The sequence below is a fragment of the Frieseomelitta varia genome, unplaced genomic scaffold (genome assembly GCF_011392965.1).
Source record: "Frieseomelitta varia isolate USP_RPSP 00005682 unplaced genomic scaffold, Fvar_1.2 scaffold_412, whole genome shotgun sequence".
NCBI classification, from domain to species: Eukaryota; Metazoa; Arthropoda; class Insecta; order Hymenoptera; family Apidae; genus Frieseomelitta; species Frieseomelitta varia.
In genome coordinates this window covers 313,718-331,498 of record NW_025110160.1, presented here as the reverse complement: position 1 = coordinate 331,498, position 17,781 = coordinate 313,718, and the positions used below count along the sequence as shown (strand labels likewise).

The following is a 17,781-nucleotide window of genomic DNA, read 5'->3' as shown; positions in this document are numbered from 1 at the left end:
TTTCTTTCTTTTCTGTACGTTCGCGGCACGCGGCGAAACAGCGACTGGAAAGGACAAAAGGGCCTTCGTACGTCCACGTGTCGCGTGATTTGCCGGGGTGGATTCCCGATCGATCTCCCTGCTTACAATGCACTTTTATTTTACAACTGCAGTTCACTGCAGATCAATCGATCGTCTCCCTTCATCTTAATTAAAACGACGCGCGCGCGAGTCCCAAGCGAGCACGTGAGCAACCGCGTTCCAGCTCGGCTCGGTGAACGTGTCTTTCACTATAGTTTACTGTTACTCTAAGGGCTCAAAGCGGTTCAAGATTAATGTCACGTAATTACGTTGCGTAACACTCACTAAGGCGAACTCCTCGAGGAGTTAAGGTCACGAACTTTGCACAATAGCCTCGCGGCGAGGGGCTGGAGGAACCCCCAATCGAAAATGGATTCTTCGCGTTCTGATCGATGTAACTTGATTGAAGCAAGAACCTGACGCTTCCCTGTGTTCCCTGTATTGCACAAATCAGTCAGAAATTTCGTGACAGCCTGTGTACGCAGTGTGACCATCAAAATTAACATAAATCGATTTACTCGTGCATGTGTGCTTGCCAGCGTGAAAGTCCCAGTCGTGAGCCAGCCAGTGGAGGTGTGGCCTTTTCAATTAGAGCCTTCTCTCATTCATTCCTACGCACCGCCGGATATTCACCAAGCCGATCGATTTCTTTCAGTTCATTCTTCTCCACGTCTTCCGTACCTGTTCACCGAACACGAATATGTTCTCTGGTCACAATTCGTAAACAAGGGAACAACGGACAATGGAAAGGAACGAAGTCATCGTCTCCAAGAGGATGATAATAATGATGATAGTAATTTCACCAAGTTCACCACGTAAGATCAAGAAAGAGGGAAGAGCCACCGGTATGTGCGTCAAACTGATCGTCCATCGCCACCGAGTCTCACTCTTCTTCGGACGCGAGACAACACCGGGCAGCCGCGATCGTATACATATTCATGCGTCCTTCGACGATGGCGTCCCGACGTCGAGTGTGTCGAGTTCCGAGGGACAGCCGCGAACCACGCTACCTCGGCGCCGCCGTCGTCGTCGTCCACGTCGACGTTCTCCTGCCGGCATCGACGCCCCGTGTCAGTGAACCGACGCCGGCGAAACGAGCACCGAACTTGTTGCACCGCGAATCAGGAAGCTACGCGCAAGCCTCGTCCCCTGCGTTCCCGATCGTCGTCCACCTATGCTCTCGCAAATCGATGGAAAAACAGAAGCCCGATCGTAGATATTGTCCTCGGCCACGAGAAATGAAAATTCAATGATCGTCGAAAATTCAAAGAAAATGTTTAACACTAGAACCATCGAAATGATCAATTTGTAGCTCTTGTTGGATACCTTGCAGACGTAAAACAGCGCGTTTTGAGAGATTTAAATGATCTTTCGTAAAATGTATAAATAAGAGCTTGTAAAGTTTTTTTTTTTTTTACTTTAACATCTCTGATGGAAATTTTATGTTTTGTTCGGTGGTAGTTCTAGTGTTAACAGAATGGCAGAATAGGGGGGAATCAGCACATTGTATATCACCAGAAAAGATAGCACATTCTAAAGTAAGCATTAGAATTCCGTATTTTACAACTTTCTAAGAAACAATTTTCTTTTCCAAGGTATTGTATTCGTCATCGAAAGCTGTTTCTTGGTTAAGTTTGTAAACATCTATAAATTTTAGACTTATAGATGTTACTTATATTTTTACTTATAAAAATAGTCTAAATTTTGCTTATAAATTAGTTACTTATATCTTTACTTATAAAAATAGTCTCTATTTTGCTTATAAATTAGTTACTTATATCTTTACTTATAAAAATAATCTATAAAAAAAATATGTTGCTTACAAATTAGTTACTTACATTTTTACTTATAAAAATAATCTATAAAAAAAATATGTTGCTTATAAATTAGTTACTTATAATTTTACTTATAAAAATAGTCTATATTTTTCTTATAAATTAGTTACTTATATCTTTACTTATAAAAATAGTCTGTATTTTGCTTATAAATTAGTTACTTATATCTTTACTTATAAAAATAGTTTGTATTTTGCTTATAAATTAGTTACTTATATCTTTACTTATAAAAATAGTCTATATAACTACTTATAAAACATAGCACGTCCTCTACTAGCATACAATGTGTTAACTTGGAACAGAAAACGAGAGTAGTTGAGCGTTAAACTTAAGAGGGAGGGGAAGGGGAAAAATTTTTCTTCAGAAGTAAAGAGGAATTCGCAATCGGCTTCGTTTCGCGAGGATTCGTGACATTTGGCAATGCATCGTAAAAACATATGTAAGAATATCGCAGTGGACTTTGGAAAATTCTCAAGGAGAGCGTCCTTATAGGGATATAGGTATTTTGCGTGCAGAAGATTGCGATTTCTGAGAAGAGGAACGTGACTGTTTCGTTTAAAAAAAATTGTTCAAAAATTTCGCATAGAAGCGTGGCGCATTTGCATACGTATGTAAATACGTATGGAACGTCGTTAATACGCCGAACAATTATAACCTCAATCGAGAGAACGTTCGTACCGTGTAACGCGGATCGAGTTTTGCGTGTAATAACAGGCAGTGGACGCTCGATCAAGTGGAACTTCGATAATAATTAGCAGCGCGAAATGAGACGTTCCGCGCCGAATGGCCGAAGATCTAAATCACGAAGTGCGCTGCAACGAATGAGAAACGACATCATAGACGACAGTCTAGCGTTGCCCCACAAGGGGGCAATTCGTGAATGAGTTATTAACAGTGAATTTTTTTTTCATTTCACCTTAAGAGCTCAAATTGTATCCTGAATTTGTTAGGTACCTTTGTTTTATTTTATAACAATCATATCATATTACTTCATTTTATTATTATTTTTTTTACAATTTCTTAGTGATTTCTTCAAGGTACTCTCGTTCATTTATTTTTTTCTTTTATGAATGTTCTTGTCTTTTGAAAGCTTGTTTAGACCAAGTTAATGACCTTTTACACTTCCTGCAGGTCAAAAATTCACTTTTTGAATAATAAAAATTACATTTGTCACAGGAGTGGGGCATCAGGAGTTCAGAAATTACTTACATGAGGGAGTGGTCAAGAAAAAATTGGGAACCACTGGTCTAGCACTATCGAGAAGATCGCCAACAATGGCAATAAAACGAGACGTTTTGATAATGCTGGTAACTGAAGTTTGCTGGCAGCTGAAGTCGAAACGATGTGTATGTTGGTCAACACGTTCCAGTTTCAAATCACATGATCGATATCATTTTTTTTTTTTTTCAACAACCCAAAACAAGCAGTTTGCATTTCTACGAACAAGGAACACCGGGGTTCTTATCGGACCTGGTGGCCCAGGATGATTAGCCGCATGAAGCCTTAAGAATTGCAGAATGCACGATACGAGTACAAGATACAGCGCGGTGAGAGAGGAGGGGAGGGGGGGCTGTCGCGAAGGTCGAACGCGAAACAAGCGATAATGTTAATGCCGCACGTTCGATCGTCTTCTTTGCATAAAAATTTCCAACTAGAAAATCGTTCGTCGAACATGGTTCGGTTTGATTTTGTGACAGACGATCGAATGTAACATTTGCTCGACGTGAAGAAATATGGTGTAGACAAAATGTTCGTTTTGTAAAAAGTTTCGCACGAATCGAAAGTACATCCAAAATACTGTTATGTACATGATTAATAGCGTGTTCAATCTCCACCACTAGCGATTACTGCTTGGATACGACATGTGTCTTAATAAGTCCTAGGAGATCCTATGTTGTCGAACTTGAAAAATATGGAGATCCTTATCTGTCTCGTATGCTGAAATAAGTTGATGGGAAGCAACCAAACAATAATCACTAATGTTGGAGGTTGGACACACTGTTAACACGTTCCGTGTTGGGCCGATTTTTAGTTACTTTCCGTTTAGGCCGCGTAGGGCGTATACGCTATTACGATTAATAGTTTTTCTTCTGAAATCTCTTACAATTTTTATAATAGTGCAAAAACTATAATTATCAAGAAAAGTGTCTAGAGTTTAAAATGCGGTTGTAGAACAAAGCAATAAATTTAATTTTAAAGTATTATTTTAACAAACAATTTTTTAATGATGTCAAAATTAATTTGGAATGAAACATTTTGTTTTAAATATTTCTATTACTGTTTATATTCCAAATAGTGATAAATAGTATTAAATAGTAATAATTATATAAATTATATAATACTATACAATATATACTTATTATATAATACTACATAATACTATACAAAATTATATATTCTAAATTATATAATGTAATATAAATTAATACTATACAATAATACTAAATACTAATAAATAATATTTACTTTAACGTTATTTTATATAACAGTAACAAATTTTACAGCATCTTCTTACCGAATTGAGTTATAAACAGTCACAAAAAAAAAAAAATGATCACGCCCCACGAGAATAGGATAAATGCGGCATGTTATTAAGATCAAATATGTCGATACATTTGTAACAAATTTTTAAAAAATTCTTCGCTTCCAAATGGCTCGAAACTTCATTGTGGATCGTATACCCACGCGGAATAGAACGTGTGATATGATCGAGCGCGTAATATTTTAAGTGTACTTTCGATCTGTGTCGAAAATGTGGTTCAGATAAATGACGTGCAAGCTTTTGTTAAACACACTGTATCTGTTAATATTCGCGTTTATTTAACAATATCAAGTCGTGAAATCGATTTGTTATAGCGCAGTGGTCATCTTTATAATATTCCCTCCACAGAGTGGAATAGTCGATACTTCGAGCAGGGTTTGCGTGTTCGCCGCGGAAGGCGGCTGACCAGATTCGTTCCTCAACCACTTAAGTAATCGAGCGGCCGAGCGGCTCGTATATCACAGTAAGCGTGAATCAGCAGGATTCGGTGAATACTGAATCTCAGTATTTCCCCTTTCGACTATTTGAAATACTCGTATGCTCTCGGATGGAATTCGAATGGCAGAAGAAACAAGAACGAGAGGGCAGACGTTGCTAAAAGTTGAAAAGCTAAAACGTTTTTCTTTTCTCTAATCTGGAATCTTTTTTTTTTCCATCTCGTGCTATTAATCACGAATTCAAGAGAAGTTAAAGAAAAAAAGGTGAAACTGGTGTGACGTTTCCTTTCGTTTCTCTCCCTAATTGCACTGTTTTTTTAACATTTTTTTCTCGTTCGGATCTGATATTTCACGAAATCGTCGAGCTGCGAAACAAATATGAAACGGAGGTTAAGTTCTGTGCTGTCACGCTTGAAAACAAACCGGGGGCCTACGGGGGCCAAGCAGGTCAACGGGTTTCGTGTCGCGGAAGTACCGATATCCGATTAGAGGGCGAGCCATTAGAGAAAGAGAAAAGTTTTTTTTTTCTAGTCCACCAGGGAATAAAGAAACGCGTCAACGATGGTTTCACGCGATATCCAAAAGTTTTTCCCGGTTGGTTAGGCGAACTCGTGTTTCTTTTCGTTGTATCGACTTTGCAATAAAACTGAAAGTGCCATTGCCCCCAAAACAGTTCCTGATCGCTCCCTTTTTTTCCCTTCTTTTTCTTCCTTTACAATCTCAAAACGTTCTGAAGTACTCGCAATAAAAATAAAGTTCGAGTGATAACCCGGGACAATTTTCGACGAATATCACGATACCTAACAATACTCACTTAATTGACACGCATTATTAATTTATAATTATCTTACTAACAATGTAGCTACTAACGAATTTTATTAATAATGTAGCGCGTCTTCCTTCAGTAATATTTTTTCTAATGGATGTATTCTTTTCTTTTTTTTTTTTTATTCTTGATATCCATTCTGGAAGAGTTAAAGCTATTAATCCTGGCACCAGTTTATAAACGTGACACGCGTTAAAGTGAAACAATCGTTACAGTGATATCGTCTTTGCGCTGTGTGCTACCTGCTCGAAGTTGCTTTCACCCTACAGTTGACTGGCCTCTACTTATCCTGCTGCCATCGGCTGTCTTCCTCGCGTTTACGACATACGCCTATTGTGTGGCACATTAATTAGCGTTGCTCATGCTTCTCTTTGTTTCGCTGCGATCCACGAATTTCTAAACACAACAGACACTGATAACGCAAAGCTTCTGCAATATTAAATTCAAGTTACCATATTAGTTATCAGTTATATTGTTCCAATATTAGTTATTAGTGTACTTATATTATTACAATATTAGTTATTAATATACTTGTACTATCACAACATTAGTCACTAATATATTTATACTATTACAATATCAGTTATTAATGTACTTATATTATCACAATATTAGTTACTAATATATTTATTCTATTACAAATATTAGTTACTATAATATTTATTCTATTACAATTATTACAATATCAGTTATTAATGTACTTATATTATTATAATATTAGTTATTAATATACTTACATTATTACAATATTATGAGTTATTAGTATACTTATATAAGTTATTAATATATTTATATTATTACAATATTAGTTATATATAATATTTGTATAATATTATGTTATATTATTGCAACATTAGTTATTAGTATACTTATATTGTTAGATACAATTTACAATATTAAATTCAAATCAATGGTACACGCTGTACAAGGTAATATTTGCATTTGAGAGGCAATTATAAAGATGCCAGATTAGGCCATTAGCATGCATATACGTAATTAATGACGCAGTCGGTACGGTTGCGCTATACGTAACGCGATTACCATGACCATATTATCATCAAATATCACCAGAATTCATAAGAGGTTGGTTTATCAAAAGATCGTTATCGAACGGCATTCAAAGACCTTGTAGGTCAACGCGACAAGGCACTGGAGAGCGTTCATACGGAATGCATTTGGTTCCAAGACCGGCAAGATAAGGGTGGTACGTGGCTAGAGCGTATTTTTCATCGCTCATCGAGGAAACATCATGTACATCATAAGGATTATCAGGAATGTTTTAACAATATCCCCCCCCCCCCCCCCCCCCCCGAGATTCAGATTTAGGATGATTATTCGAACGAATTTCATATTCGGAACGAACGATTTCTCGTGTTCTTGAATCATGAGAGAGAAATAACGACGTTAAATTGAGCACGAGCAAGCACGAATACGTGGCATTTATCAACTAATTTTTTAACCTATCGTTCTTTTTCACGAAAGAACGTACATCGAGCGAAGGAAGAATCGAGTGAAATCAAAGGGAAAGAAAAAGTAACAGAATCTGATACATAATTTCATGGTCTCGTTTAATTTGATTACTCTGTTTATTTCTTTCCACTGTATCACTGTGAAATTTTCTAACAGGTTTTGGCCCGAAGGACAACTCTGCGAGATCGGTTACGTGATGCGTGCTTTGGATTTCGTGCTGCGACACCGCCGCGATAAAAAGTCATTGATCTTATCGTAGATGGCGGTAAAAATAACTGAAAGGGTATCACGCGGATAAAAAGGAAATTGAATAAGGAAGAAAAAGAAATACATATTATATATTATTTCTGTTTCTTTCTTTAATTCGTTAGTATATACAGGTTCGCAAGTCCAGTACAAAAAATTTCAACAACTATAAAGAAACATTCAGCAACAATTACATATTTAGACGATTTTCCTTTTCTTCTTTTGTGACCTAAGTTCTTTATGCTGGGACAGTCGAAATCTATTACGAGGCAGTTTCATCATCATTGAACTAATTTTCTTTTTCCGCTTTTTAATTACTGGCTCAATGTCGACAGAATCGTTATTTTGAGACGTATTATCATCGCTGTCATTTTTCACTTCTTGGATAAACTCGATCGAATCGGAAGAAGCATTCAAAACACTGTCAATGAGAATATTATCCTTCGTTTCTTCATTCTGAGAAGTTTCTCCATTCTGAAAAGTTTCTTCATTCGTTTTCTTCCTTTTACCAAGCTTCTTGAGTTTCCGTGTTGTATTTGCATTCTCAGCGTGTAAAACATCTATCTGTTTTTTTCCCTGGTTGTTTGAAGCAACCTGTTGTCGTGGTTTCTTCTCTTTGTATTTGGGCAATGGAACATCGAAATCTCGTTCAAATACAGCAATGAAGAAGTCATTGCACAGATCCACGTTGGATTTGATGTAAAGACATTTGTCTGAGCAATTGTATATTTTCGAACTGAAGTTCAGCCAGTTACCATTTAGCAACTCTTTCGCAGGAAGAAGCTTATACGCGTTCTGCACATTCTCGAGAATTTCACTCACCACCTGCTCGTTTTCTTCTGGACAAGTAGAGCAAGTGCTGTAAACGACTTTTTTTACGTTCGGGAAATTTAACAAGGCATGTCGTAACATCAAAACTTGGAAAGCTTGTAGTTTTTTCAGGCGTATCGGGTCATATTTCTCTTTGCCAAACAATTTCTGTCTGTCCAACATACCTATGACAAAAGAATTCATTGAAATCACGATGAAATATTCTTACTCTCTTATAGTCGTGAAGCAGTAGTCTACCTGAACCAGAACATGTTGGATCAACTAAAATATACTCCACATTTGGGTATTCATCTGATTTCAAAGTTAACGCATCTTTATGGACAGTTTCAACGCAAGAGGCACCTGTTAGCTTAATTGTTTTACACAACATTTGGTATCTAAATTCATTAACTTCCACTGCGCAAATTTTCCTAGAAACATCACGTGAAATTAAATTGTAGAAATATTATTTAATAAATAAGAGCTAATGGATAGCAGAATCTTACCCTGTATTCTCCATTATTGCAGCTAAATGAGATGTTTTCATTCCAGGAGCAGCGCACATATCAAGTACCACGGATCCTCGTGTTGGATTCAATAAATATGACGAAAGACAGCTGGCCTGAAGGCATAAAATTATAAATTGAAATTAAAATAGTGACAGACATTAATCAATTCGCGCCAAAATTACCTTGTCTTGTAAAACAATTTCTCCACTCTGGTACTTAGAATGTTTGTAAAAAATTGTGTTACTTGGAAAAACAAGTAATTCAGGAATATGAAAATCTTGAATGAAGTTCGGTTGTTTTAATTTCTTTACTGCGTCTAAATATTCTATATAATTTGAACATTTCGGCATGATATGCCATCCTTCTTCTTGAAAATAAGATATCCCTTTTTCTAGTGGCAGTAATAATGTGTTGATACGAACATATCTCGGTTTTTTTACTGAAAAAAATTTAAGATCATTTTTTAGCAATTATACGAAGGTAAATGATCGACGAATATAAAGTAAAACTCATGCTCTTCTTGGCCAAATTATTTATTGTTAAATACACAGTGCTGTATTTAATACTGGCATTATCATATACATACAATAATCATAAAAAATATATATATATACTAAATATATACTGTATATAATTATTACAAATATCAAATATATTAATACGTTATGAATGTATATTAGGTATTTGTATATATATGCAATATAAACACATCTCCTTTAATATCTAATCAATTTTGTCATTTAGATCATCTGCAGAAGGCTGATCGTTAGTATTATCGGGCTCGTGAAGCGCCTGATAGACATAATAAGCTATTATTAAATTCACTGTAATTACAGCAGCAAACACAGAAATGCAATTCGTCACGAATCTATCTACATGAAATTCAACCTTCATAATATGTTGTACCCCGAAAAATGCAACGAATGGCAATGTAAACATAGCCATACTGTATATAAACAATTTCCCCAACACAGCCACAAAAGTCATAATTGCTCCTTGATCTTTATTCTGATCGGGAGAACTTTCTTTCTGATTCACTTTCTGCTGATCTTTACGCATACAAGAGAAAAGTCTTTTAATTCTAGAATGCCGGCTTGTAAGTATACGGTTGTTACGGATGATCAGAACCATTAATCCAGATGTGTAACTCTCTTAACGAACAAGTTAGCTTAACGTATCTTAGACTCGATTATCGGATGCGGTTATTAATTTCCCTGTACGGCTCATTTCTGTAAACATAATACGCATTCATTGATAAGTGATGAAACATGTTTTACCTGTTTTGCGAGGACGCTCAACGTCATCAATATTGCTCAACTCCCGAAGCTTTTGTTCGTACGCGAGCACGGTTTGAATTGGTTTACATTCAGACTTCAAGGTTTTCTTGCCCCAAAGTAACTCCGTTACCAAAATCCTCGCTAACCACGGATCCAGACCTGGCTCGTTTATCAATATTTTAATTTTGTTCAAAAGGTAGGTTAACTGTGTTTCTTTAGCCAGTGTTTTGTAGCACAAAGCATATATCCCAGATACGTTCTATATTGTCGAATGAAAAAAGGCAATGTCGTTAATTGACAACGATATAAATATGTACCGTGCCGAACGCCGAATGTGATCACGAGATCGGGAGAAATCGAAGACAAATTTAATAAATTTAATCATAAATTAAATCATTCAATTAATTTCAAATTTTTTTTTTTGTGGTTTCTTAATATATTTGAATGTAACTTACAGGGTGTTTTCCTTCGTAGATCAACGTTTTCAGACTGCCATGTTTCTCACGAACCTCCTGTACGATCTTGGCAGCAGTTTTATAAAGTCTTGGGACTTTAATGGAATGTACAGTTCTGTTGGGCATGTTATCACTTCAGAAAATAGTATTCCTGTAACGTCGGATTTGATTCTGATCGCTTGTTGTTAAAAAGTAACTGCTATCTTCTTCGTGACGACGTACCTCGTGCACAGAGGACGAAATACAACTATGTCCGCTATGCACCGGATGCAGGTCACAAGTGTAATACAAAGAAAAAAAATGTTCTCGCCAAAAATTAATTTTAGACACGTAATGCATTCTCGAGAATATTTAGATTATTATTCTTTTATTTTACAAGACTATTTCTTTTATTTTGCATGATAGTTTTGTCCTAAATAAATACAACGTTAATAATTCTCTCGTGGCGGGTTATTCAAATTTGTCGATATCAGCTCGCGATGCATTACGATGATTTCCATGAAAATAAAATTTTTAAAATTATACAAAATTGTATATAATCGAATTTTAATCAGTGTAAAGTATTTAACGTTGCCGATGAATTGTAAGCACATTTATGGAAATTAGAAATAATGCGTAAAAATAAAAATAGCATTTAACATAACATGTACAAATGTAATATGAAAAGTGTAATATAAAAATATTCTTACCAAAAATTAATTTTAGATATGTATTACATTCTCGAGAACATTTAGATTATTATTCTTTTACATTTTGTAAAAGTAACACCGCAGTTTTATCGATATTAATAATTCTCTAGTGGCGCGTTATTCAAAATTACCAACACAGCTCGCGACATTACGATGATTTTGATGAAAATTAAATTTTCAAAATAGTATAAAATTATACACAATCGAATCTCGATCAGTGTAAAGTACTTGACATTGCCGATAAATAGTAAGCAGTTTCAAGGAAACTAGAAACAGCGTATAAAAATAAGTTCTCGATTCTTCAGAGTGTCACGTGTTTGTTACCACCACTCAATTCACATGTGAGCCTATTTTAATGTACTTCGATCTCGTTAATTCGTCAAATATTTTGCACCCTCGAAATGTTGTTCACTGTTTTACGCACGATTAAAATCATATTTAACTAGAAATATGATATCTCTAGAGGATTCGTAAACCATTAACGGTAAGATGACCAATTTCTTTAGCCCAAAACGAAACTCCATTTTAGGTTAGATTTTGGCCGAACGATCTAAAATTATATTTTCAATTTTTTCATTAACAAGTTTTTATTTTCTTTAAATAGAAAGTTTTGAGCGACGATTAGGAGATACTTATTGCTTCATTGAGGCGTGTATTTTTATTTGTAGTGTGAAATGTTAAAAGCGTAGAAAGTTCTATTGCAATAATTTTGTACAAAACGTATAATATATTTCAAAATTGTCAAAATTTATAAATATCACGACTGATATATGCGGCGACTTGAGCAATTCATTCGACGTGAAAACAAGATACTTTGTTGTATCATTTATTCCGACACGCAAAAAAATCGATCGAGATTGTTTCTTTGAGTATTTTGGAATGTGCATAAATCGTTGATGCTGGACTTGAAAAATCTTGATAAACTGTTCTAGAAGATTTGGAGACGTTGATTTGATAACTGGACGGATTGAAACGCGCATCTCATTTATATTGAAACAAAGGACACTTCAATGACTAAAGACAAGAAGGTTTTTTGTCATATATATATATATATATATATACATTAAAATGTCTTATAGTGCTTACTGTGTGTCATATTTCATGCAATTAACACTATGTATATACGTTACACAGAAATGTTCAGAAAATTTAGAACGCAAACATTTATCTTATTCGGAACATTACACATCTTAGTGACAAAATGTGCAATATTTTGATATGTTGTATTGTCTTGATATACTGAAATTTTGTTGTGTTACACTATATATATCATTTCTCCCTTTTTTCAATTTAGTTTCCATATTTAAATAAACAAGTGAATATTACAGTATTGCTTAATATATGTGTTGTTATTATATATTCATTAATTCATTAATATATATTCATTGAGCGCCCTATGATTGTATATGCTGTTCATAAAATGTATATTATTAATCTTCTAGATAGAGATTGTTCTTAGAAGGTATTTAATTATTGCTTTTTTTTATGATTTCAGTTGATCCTGCATGCCGTGCACTTCATCATCGTCCTGCCTAAAATATTGCACTGTATTTTTTATTACTTTGCCAAACGCGTTACACGCACAATAAATAAGAAATTATGGCTGCCTACATCAATCGTACAGTGTCTATGATTGCGGGAGACAGCCATTTAAGGTCAACAGATATACGAACTGATAATTCTCCACTTCAGATTTTCGTTAAAGCGAAGAAAAAGATCAATGACATATTTGTGGAAATAGAGGACTATGTACAGGACACTGTGGGATTCATGAAATGTAAGTAATTCTTTTTTTCCTTTGAGATATGTAACAATTGTAAATGAAATCACATATTAAGTATTTTTGTTGATATTACTTTGTAGCGCTGCAAGCGGAACGTAATATCGTTACAGCAGAGGAGGGAGAAAGAATTGAAAGCTATGTTGATAAAGTCCATGCAATTAGAGATGTACTTAAAAGAGATCACATGAAAGTTGCGTTTTTTGGAAGGTATATAAGTTAGGATTTGTTGTTAAAGATCATCAATCCAAATTTTACATATATTACAAAAAATTACAGAACCAGCAATGGGAAGAGTACAGTTATTAATGCAATGTTACGTGATAAAATTTTGCCAAGTGGGATAGGACATACCACAAATTGTTTCTTACAAGTTGAAGGTTCGGATAATGGTGAATCTTATTTGATCACAGAAGGATCCACTGAGAAACAACCTGTTCAATCGGTTGGCCAATTAGGTCACGCTCTCTGTAAAGAAAAGTTATGTGAAAGTCATCTAGTCAGAATATTTTGGCCAAAGGAAAAATGTTTATTATTAAGAGACGATGTAGTATTTGTTGATAGTCCTGGAGTCGATGTAACACCAAATCTGGATGAATGGATTGACAAACATTGCTTGGATGCAGATGTTTTTGTGTTAGTAGCTAATGCTGAATCTACTTTAATGGTGACAGTATGTATTAACTTCTGTTGTGTTTTATACTATATCATTTTGAATTGTACATACTCATGACAATACAATTACAGGAGAAGAACTTTTTTCACAAAGTGTCTACAAAATTGTCTAAGCCAAATATCTTCATTTTGAATAACAGATGGGATGCATCTGCTTCGGAACCAGAATTTTTCGAACAGGTATGTGCTATATAAAATTATAGAAATAGATATATATATATAGAAGTTGAATAATAGCACTGTAAAGAAATTTATTAAAAACGATATTCTTTATTGAAAGTGAATTGAATTTTATGTATAAAAAAAATTTCGATTTTCTTTGTATTAAAGCTGGTACTACATATTGTTTATAAATCTGTTTGCACATAAACGGTTTAATATTAGTATATTCAAGATATATATGTGTGAAGCACGAATTCATTAATATGTAGCTGTATGCAGTGGCAGCTTTACTTAAATAATTTACGTAATACCCCCATTTATCCCCTAGCTGGTCAAAGAGCAAAAGGAGGTAAGTTATCTTATTATGTAAATTTTACATATAGTGAAACTTATATTTTTTAATTCTTTTCACATGTGTTTTTAATTATAATCGCAGTCAACGATGCACTGAACAATAGAGACAGTGTGCACAAATGTTGCAGCATGGAAAAATACTCATTGAAATGAACTCGAGTAGAATTTTCTGTTGACAGTGCAATAAGTTGCATCAGTTCTATTGTTTATAATATACAACGGAAATTTAACTACACGCTTCTTGTTTTTTTATTTTGCTATTTGCAAATCTAGCTTATGTTTATTTACAATTTACATTTGCGTAGGTGAGGGCACAGCATCAAGAACGAGCCGTCGACTTTTTGTCAAGAGAATTAAAAGTTTACACGCCCAAAGATGCCGAAGAACGAGTTTTCTTCGTTTCAGCGAAAGAAACGCTGCAAGCACGTTTGCAAGAACAACGTGGACAACCTTCTCATAGTATGATGCTTAAATTCTGTATCTATAACTTGTGTGAACGATTTGTTCTCAATAATTGTAAATCTTCTTGTAGATGGTGCGTTAGCAGAAGGATTTCAAACTCGATATTTCGAATTTCAAGATTTCGAACGAAAATTTGAAGAATGTATCTCAAAGTCTGCTGTGAAAACGAAATTCGAACAGCACTCTCAACGTGGAAAACATATCGCTACGTGAGTAATTTATCACTTGTTTGAGACATTCCAAATATTTATTCTTCAACGTATAAAATAAAATGAAATGAAATGTACGCTCTTCAGGGAAATACGACAAACTCTAGATGAGATATTGGACAGGACGCAAAAAATGAAAAGTGAACAACTGCACATTAAAAAAGAAGTCCATGACAAGTTAAATTACACGGAACAACAGTTAATGTTGCTGACTCAAGAAATGAAGGACAAAATTCATCACATGGTAGAGGATGTGGAGCAAAGAGTGTCGAAAGCTTTGAGCGAAGAAATTCGTAGATTATCCGTTCTTATTGATGAATTCAGTGTTCCGTTCCATACCGACGCGCTAGTTCTAAATGTATATAAACGGGAACTTCATGCACATGTAGAAAATGGTTTAGGTAATGTTGTTCGTAAATTTATTCGCTGTATAATCGTTTTATAAAATTTCTAACTTTATAATTCTACGTTCTAGGTTCTAATTTAAGAGCGAGACTCAGTACCGCATTAGCACTGAATATTGAAAACTCTCAAAGAGAAATGACAGAACGCATGGCAAGCTTACTGCCAGAGAATAAAAAACAAATGTCACTGAACATTTTACCGAGACGAGAGCCATTCGAAATTTTGTACAGATTAAATTGTGACAATTTATGCGCAGATTTTCATGAGGATTTGGAATTTCGATTCTCTTGGGGGATTACAGCCATAATTAACAGATTTGCGGGAAGACAAGGACAAAGATTGGCCATCACTAATTATCCACAAGAGGTAAGACAAATATTGTTCAATAATAGAAAATAGGTTTGTAATAATGTTATTTCATCCGTGTGTTTGTAGATACCGCCAGCGATTATGTCTCCAGCGGAGAGCGTCGATTCTGTGAAGTTTATGTCAACTACCTCAAACCATCAACCAAGGTCGGACGATTGGTCGTTGGCTACTAAAATCGCGGTAGCATCGATAACTTCTCAAGGAACAATGGGAGGACTTATAGTTGCTGGATTTGTAAGTATGATAGACAGTGAAAAATGTTTGTTTCACTGGGAAGCAAAATTTATTTCATCGAAATTGTTCCTTTAAGATGTTAAAAACAATTGGTTGGAGGCTCATAGCGGTGACCGGTGCTATATATGGTGCTTTGTATCTTTACGAACGATTAACGTGGACTAATAAAGCGAAAGAACGTGAATTTAAACATCAGTACGTAGCTCACGCTACAAAGAAATTGAAACTAATAGTAGATCTCACGTCAGCGAATTGCAGCCATCAAGTGCAACAGTAAGTTTTATCTCGTTTTTTACCTTCAGAAAATTAATTCTAATATCTAACTTGTAATTTGTGACTGCAGAGAGCTGTCTAGCACTTTTGCACGTCTCTGCCATTTAGTGGATGAAACAACGTCTGAAATGGATAGCGAACTAAAAAATATTGCAAGTACACTACGAAAATTAGAGGAAGCAACTAGTAGCGCTAAAGTTTTACGAAATAAGGCTAATTATTTAACGAACGAGCTCGATTTATTCGATGCAGCGTATTTAAAGTCTTTGAATTAAGCATCATTTTTAAAAGATAATACCGAGTCAGTAAATATTAATGTTGATAATGTTCGATGTTTCAGAAAATGTATCTACGCGTATGTGATAATTGAACAACTTATTAATAAAAACGTTGGTCTGGATATGTTTTCTGAGACGACAACTTATGCATATAGAAAAAAATCTTTTTACGAGAAAAGAAAAAAAATTGAATCTTCTGTAATTCAGGCAACAGCATAATTCGTTTTTAAAAGGATTAGCACAAGAAGTTTTACTTGTCAATATACTTCCGATGTGTTTTCGAATTCTTTTCATCTTTTTTTTTTTAAATAATTTATCTCGTCACATGAATCATGCTTGAAGGAAAGATTTTTTTGCAACTAACAGTGCCAGTGTTTCAAGAGTATGAAATCGAAGCATGTAGATCATTGATCCATGCTGGAAAATCTATTATGAAAATGTAATTGAATTTTATTTGTGTATATCTAGTAAATGAAATAATGGAATTAGATTTATTAGATTATATTTATAAAAGAGCTTACATTAATAAAACATTGTTTGTTGAGTAAACAATATTTGCGTTTGTTATTGTTCCTTGCATTGTGTCAACTTATATACAGGACAAATTGTACATATTACATGTAGATTAAACGCATGAGCAAAAGTAGAATAACCTCCGTGAAATATGTACGAACCTCTGAAATGGCACGAGTATGTAATTACGTTCAAAGGAAACAATGGAGCAACAATGTGATCCGACTGTTCAGCGCTGTAAGTGCTTTGTTCGTTAATTAACTTCAATTATTGTCAATTCTGTGATCATTCATTATTTTTTTATTCCGATTAGAAAGTATCTCCTAACCTAAAAAGTCCCGTGCAAGTTGACTTGATTGGACCACCGGATCCGGTTTCGAACTTGAGGCCGATTATTTTCGCAAGGTCTGAGAATGAGAGCAGGTTGGAAAAGAAATTCAGAGAGGCCAGGGAGGACACGCAGCTCTGGAATCAAAATTTCTGGACGGAACACAACAATAATTTCCAAAAGGTGCGACACGATTCTTATGTAACGTCGTGTGGAAGTTTCAAAATTTTAATTTATTGAATGCACGTAGGAGCGCAGTCAATTTCAGGAAACCCTGAAAGCACAGGGGAAGACGTCGATCACCGCGGATGATATGTCAGTATTTTACAAAGAATTTTTAGACAAGAACTGGCAAATGCACTTTAACTATAATATCGCGTGGTATAAGAGGAACATTAAGCTGTTACTCCTTGAGATCAGAGTAAGGATATCTAAATTAAAGCTTAGATAGTTAGTAGTATTCATCGAGTATAGTATATTGTATATGTTTACAATGTAAATTTGTATTTACGCTTTATTTGCAAGTAAAATATATGCGTTGTGATATACAAAAATACTTCATTCGTACGCAACTCTGTTGAAT

At 34.8% G+C, this 17,781-nt stretch overlaps 3 protein-coding genes across 6 annotated transcripts; 2 read left to right on the top strand and 1 right to left on the bottom strand.

Moving 5' to 3' along the window:
- Nucleotides 1-7,510: 7,510 nt before the first annotated feature.
- Nucleotides 7,511-10,738, bottom strand: LOC122531708 (28S rRNA (cytosine-C(5))-methyltransferase). Of its 2 annotated transcripts, XM_043659845.1 has the most exons (7): nucleotides 10,468-10,738; nucleotides 10,013-10,271; nucleotides 8,918-9,174; nucleotides 8,733-8,848; nucleotides 8,485-8,657; nucleotides 7,911-8,411; nucleotides 7,511-7,874 (listed from the first exon to the last, which is right to left on the bottom strand). In XM_043659845.1, the coding sequence occupies exons 1-7, from the start codon at nucleotides 10,591-10,593 to the stop codon at nucleotides 7,615-7,617; spliced, it is 1,692 nt and encodes a 563-aa protein (XP_043515780.1). In that variant the 5' UTR covers nucleotides 10,594-10,738; the 3' UTR covers nucleotides 7,511-7,614. The 2 variants fall into 2 exon arrangements, with proteins under 2 accessions (XP_043515780.1, XP_043515779.1); XM_043659844.1 differs by having other exon boundaries at nucleotides 7,511-8,411.
- A 711-nt stretch (nucleotides 10,739-11,449) lies between these two features.
- LOC122531745 (transmembrane GTPase Marf) lies at nucleotides 11,450-17,107 on the top strand. 3 transcript variants are annotated; one of them, XM_043659919.1, is made up of 13 exons: nucleotides 11,450-11,640; nucleotides 12,652-12,933; nucleotides 13,020-13,146; nucleotides 13,216-13,609; nucleotides 13,684-13,791; nucleotides 14,102-14,122; nucleotides 14,433-14,586; nucleotides 14,660-14,798; nucleotides 14,886-15,199; nucleotides 15,274-15,569; nucleotides 15,639-15,806; nucleotides 15,883-16,079; nucleotides 16,150-17,107. In XM_043659919.1, the coding sequence occupies exons 2-13, from the start codon at nucleotides 12,756-12,758 to the stop codon at nucleotides 16,352-16,354; spliced, it is 2,301 nt and encodes a 766-aa protein (XP_043515854.1). In that variant the 5' UTR covers nucleotides 11,450-11,640; nucleotides 12,652-12,755; the 3' UTR covers nucleotides 16,355-17,107. The 3 variants fall into 3 exon arrangements, with proteins under 3 accessions (XP_043515854.1, XP_043515856.1, XP_043515855.1); XM_043659920.1 differs by lacking the exon at nucleotides 11,450-11,640 and adding an exon at nucleotides 11,856-12,184; XM_043659921.1 differs by lacking the exon at nucleotides 14,102-14,122.
- On the top strand, nucleotides 16,970-17,754 carry LOC122531754 (COA8 family protein CG14806, mitochondrial). Its single transcript, XM_043659934.1, has 3 exons — nucleotides 16,970-17,107; nucleotides 17,184-17,381; nucleotides 17,449-17,754. The coding sequence occupies exons 1-3, from the start codon at nucleotides 16,991-16,993 to the stop codon at nucleotides 17,647-17,649; spliced, it is 516 nt and encodes a 171-aa protein (XP_043515869.1). The 5' UTR covers nucleotides 16,970-16,990; the 3' UTR covers nucleotides 17,650-17,754.
- Nucleotides 17,755-17,781: the final 27 nt, after the last annotated feature.

Bases quoted from the DNA above. Each gene is read 5' to 3' on its own strand.
- LOC122531754 (XM_043659934.1), top strand. From the start codon at position 16,991: ATGAGCAAAAGTAGAATAACCTCCGTGAAATATGTACGAACCTCTGAA. The intron at 17,108-17,183 runs GTAAGTGCTTTG...TATTCCGATTAG, and splicing joins TGATCCGACTGTTCAGCGCT to AAAGTATCTCCTAACCTAAA. The intron at 17,382-17,448 runs GTGCGACACGAT...GAATGCACGTAG, and splicing joins ACAACAATAATTTCCAAAAG to GAGCGCAGTCAATTTCAGGA.
- LOC122531745 (XM_043659919.1), top strand. From the start codon at position 12,756: ATGGCTGCCTACATCAATCGTACAGTGTCTATGATTGCGGGAGACAGC. The intron at 13,610-13,683 runs GTATGTATTAAC...ATACAATTACAG, and splicing joins AATCTACTTTAATGGTGACA to GAGAAGAACTTTTTTCACAA. The intron at 15,200-15,273 runs GTAATGTTGTTC...TCTACGTTCTAG, and splicing joins ACATGTAGAAAATGGTTTAG to GTTCTAATTTAAGAGCGAGA.
- LOC122531708 (XM_043659844.1), bottom strand. From the start codon at position 10,593: ATGCCCAACAGAACTGTACATTCCATTAAAGTCCCAAGACTTTATAAA. The intron at 10,272-10,467 runs GTAAGTTACATT...TCGACAATATAG, and splicing joins TCTACGAAGGAAAACACCCT to AACGTATCTGGGATATATGC. The intron at 8,849-8,917 runs GTAATTTTGGCG...TTATGCCTTCAG, and splicing joins AAATTGTTTTACAAGACAAG to GCCAGCTGTCTTTCGTCATA.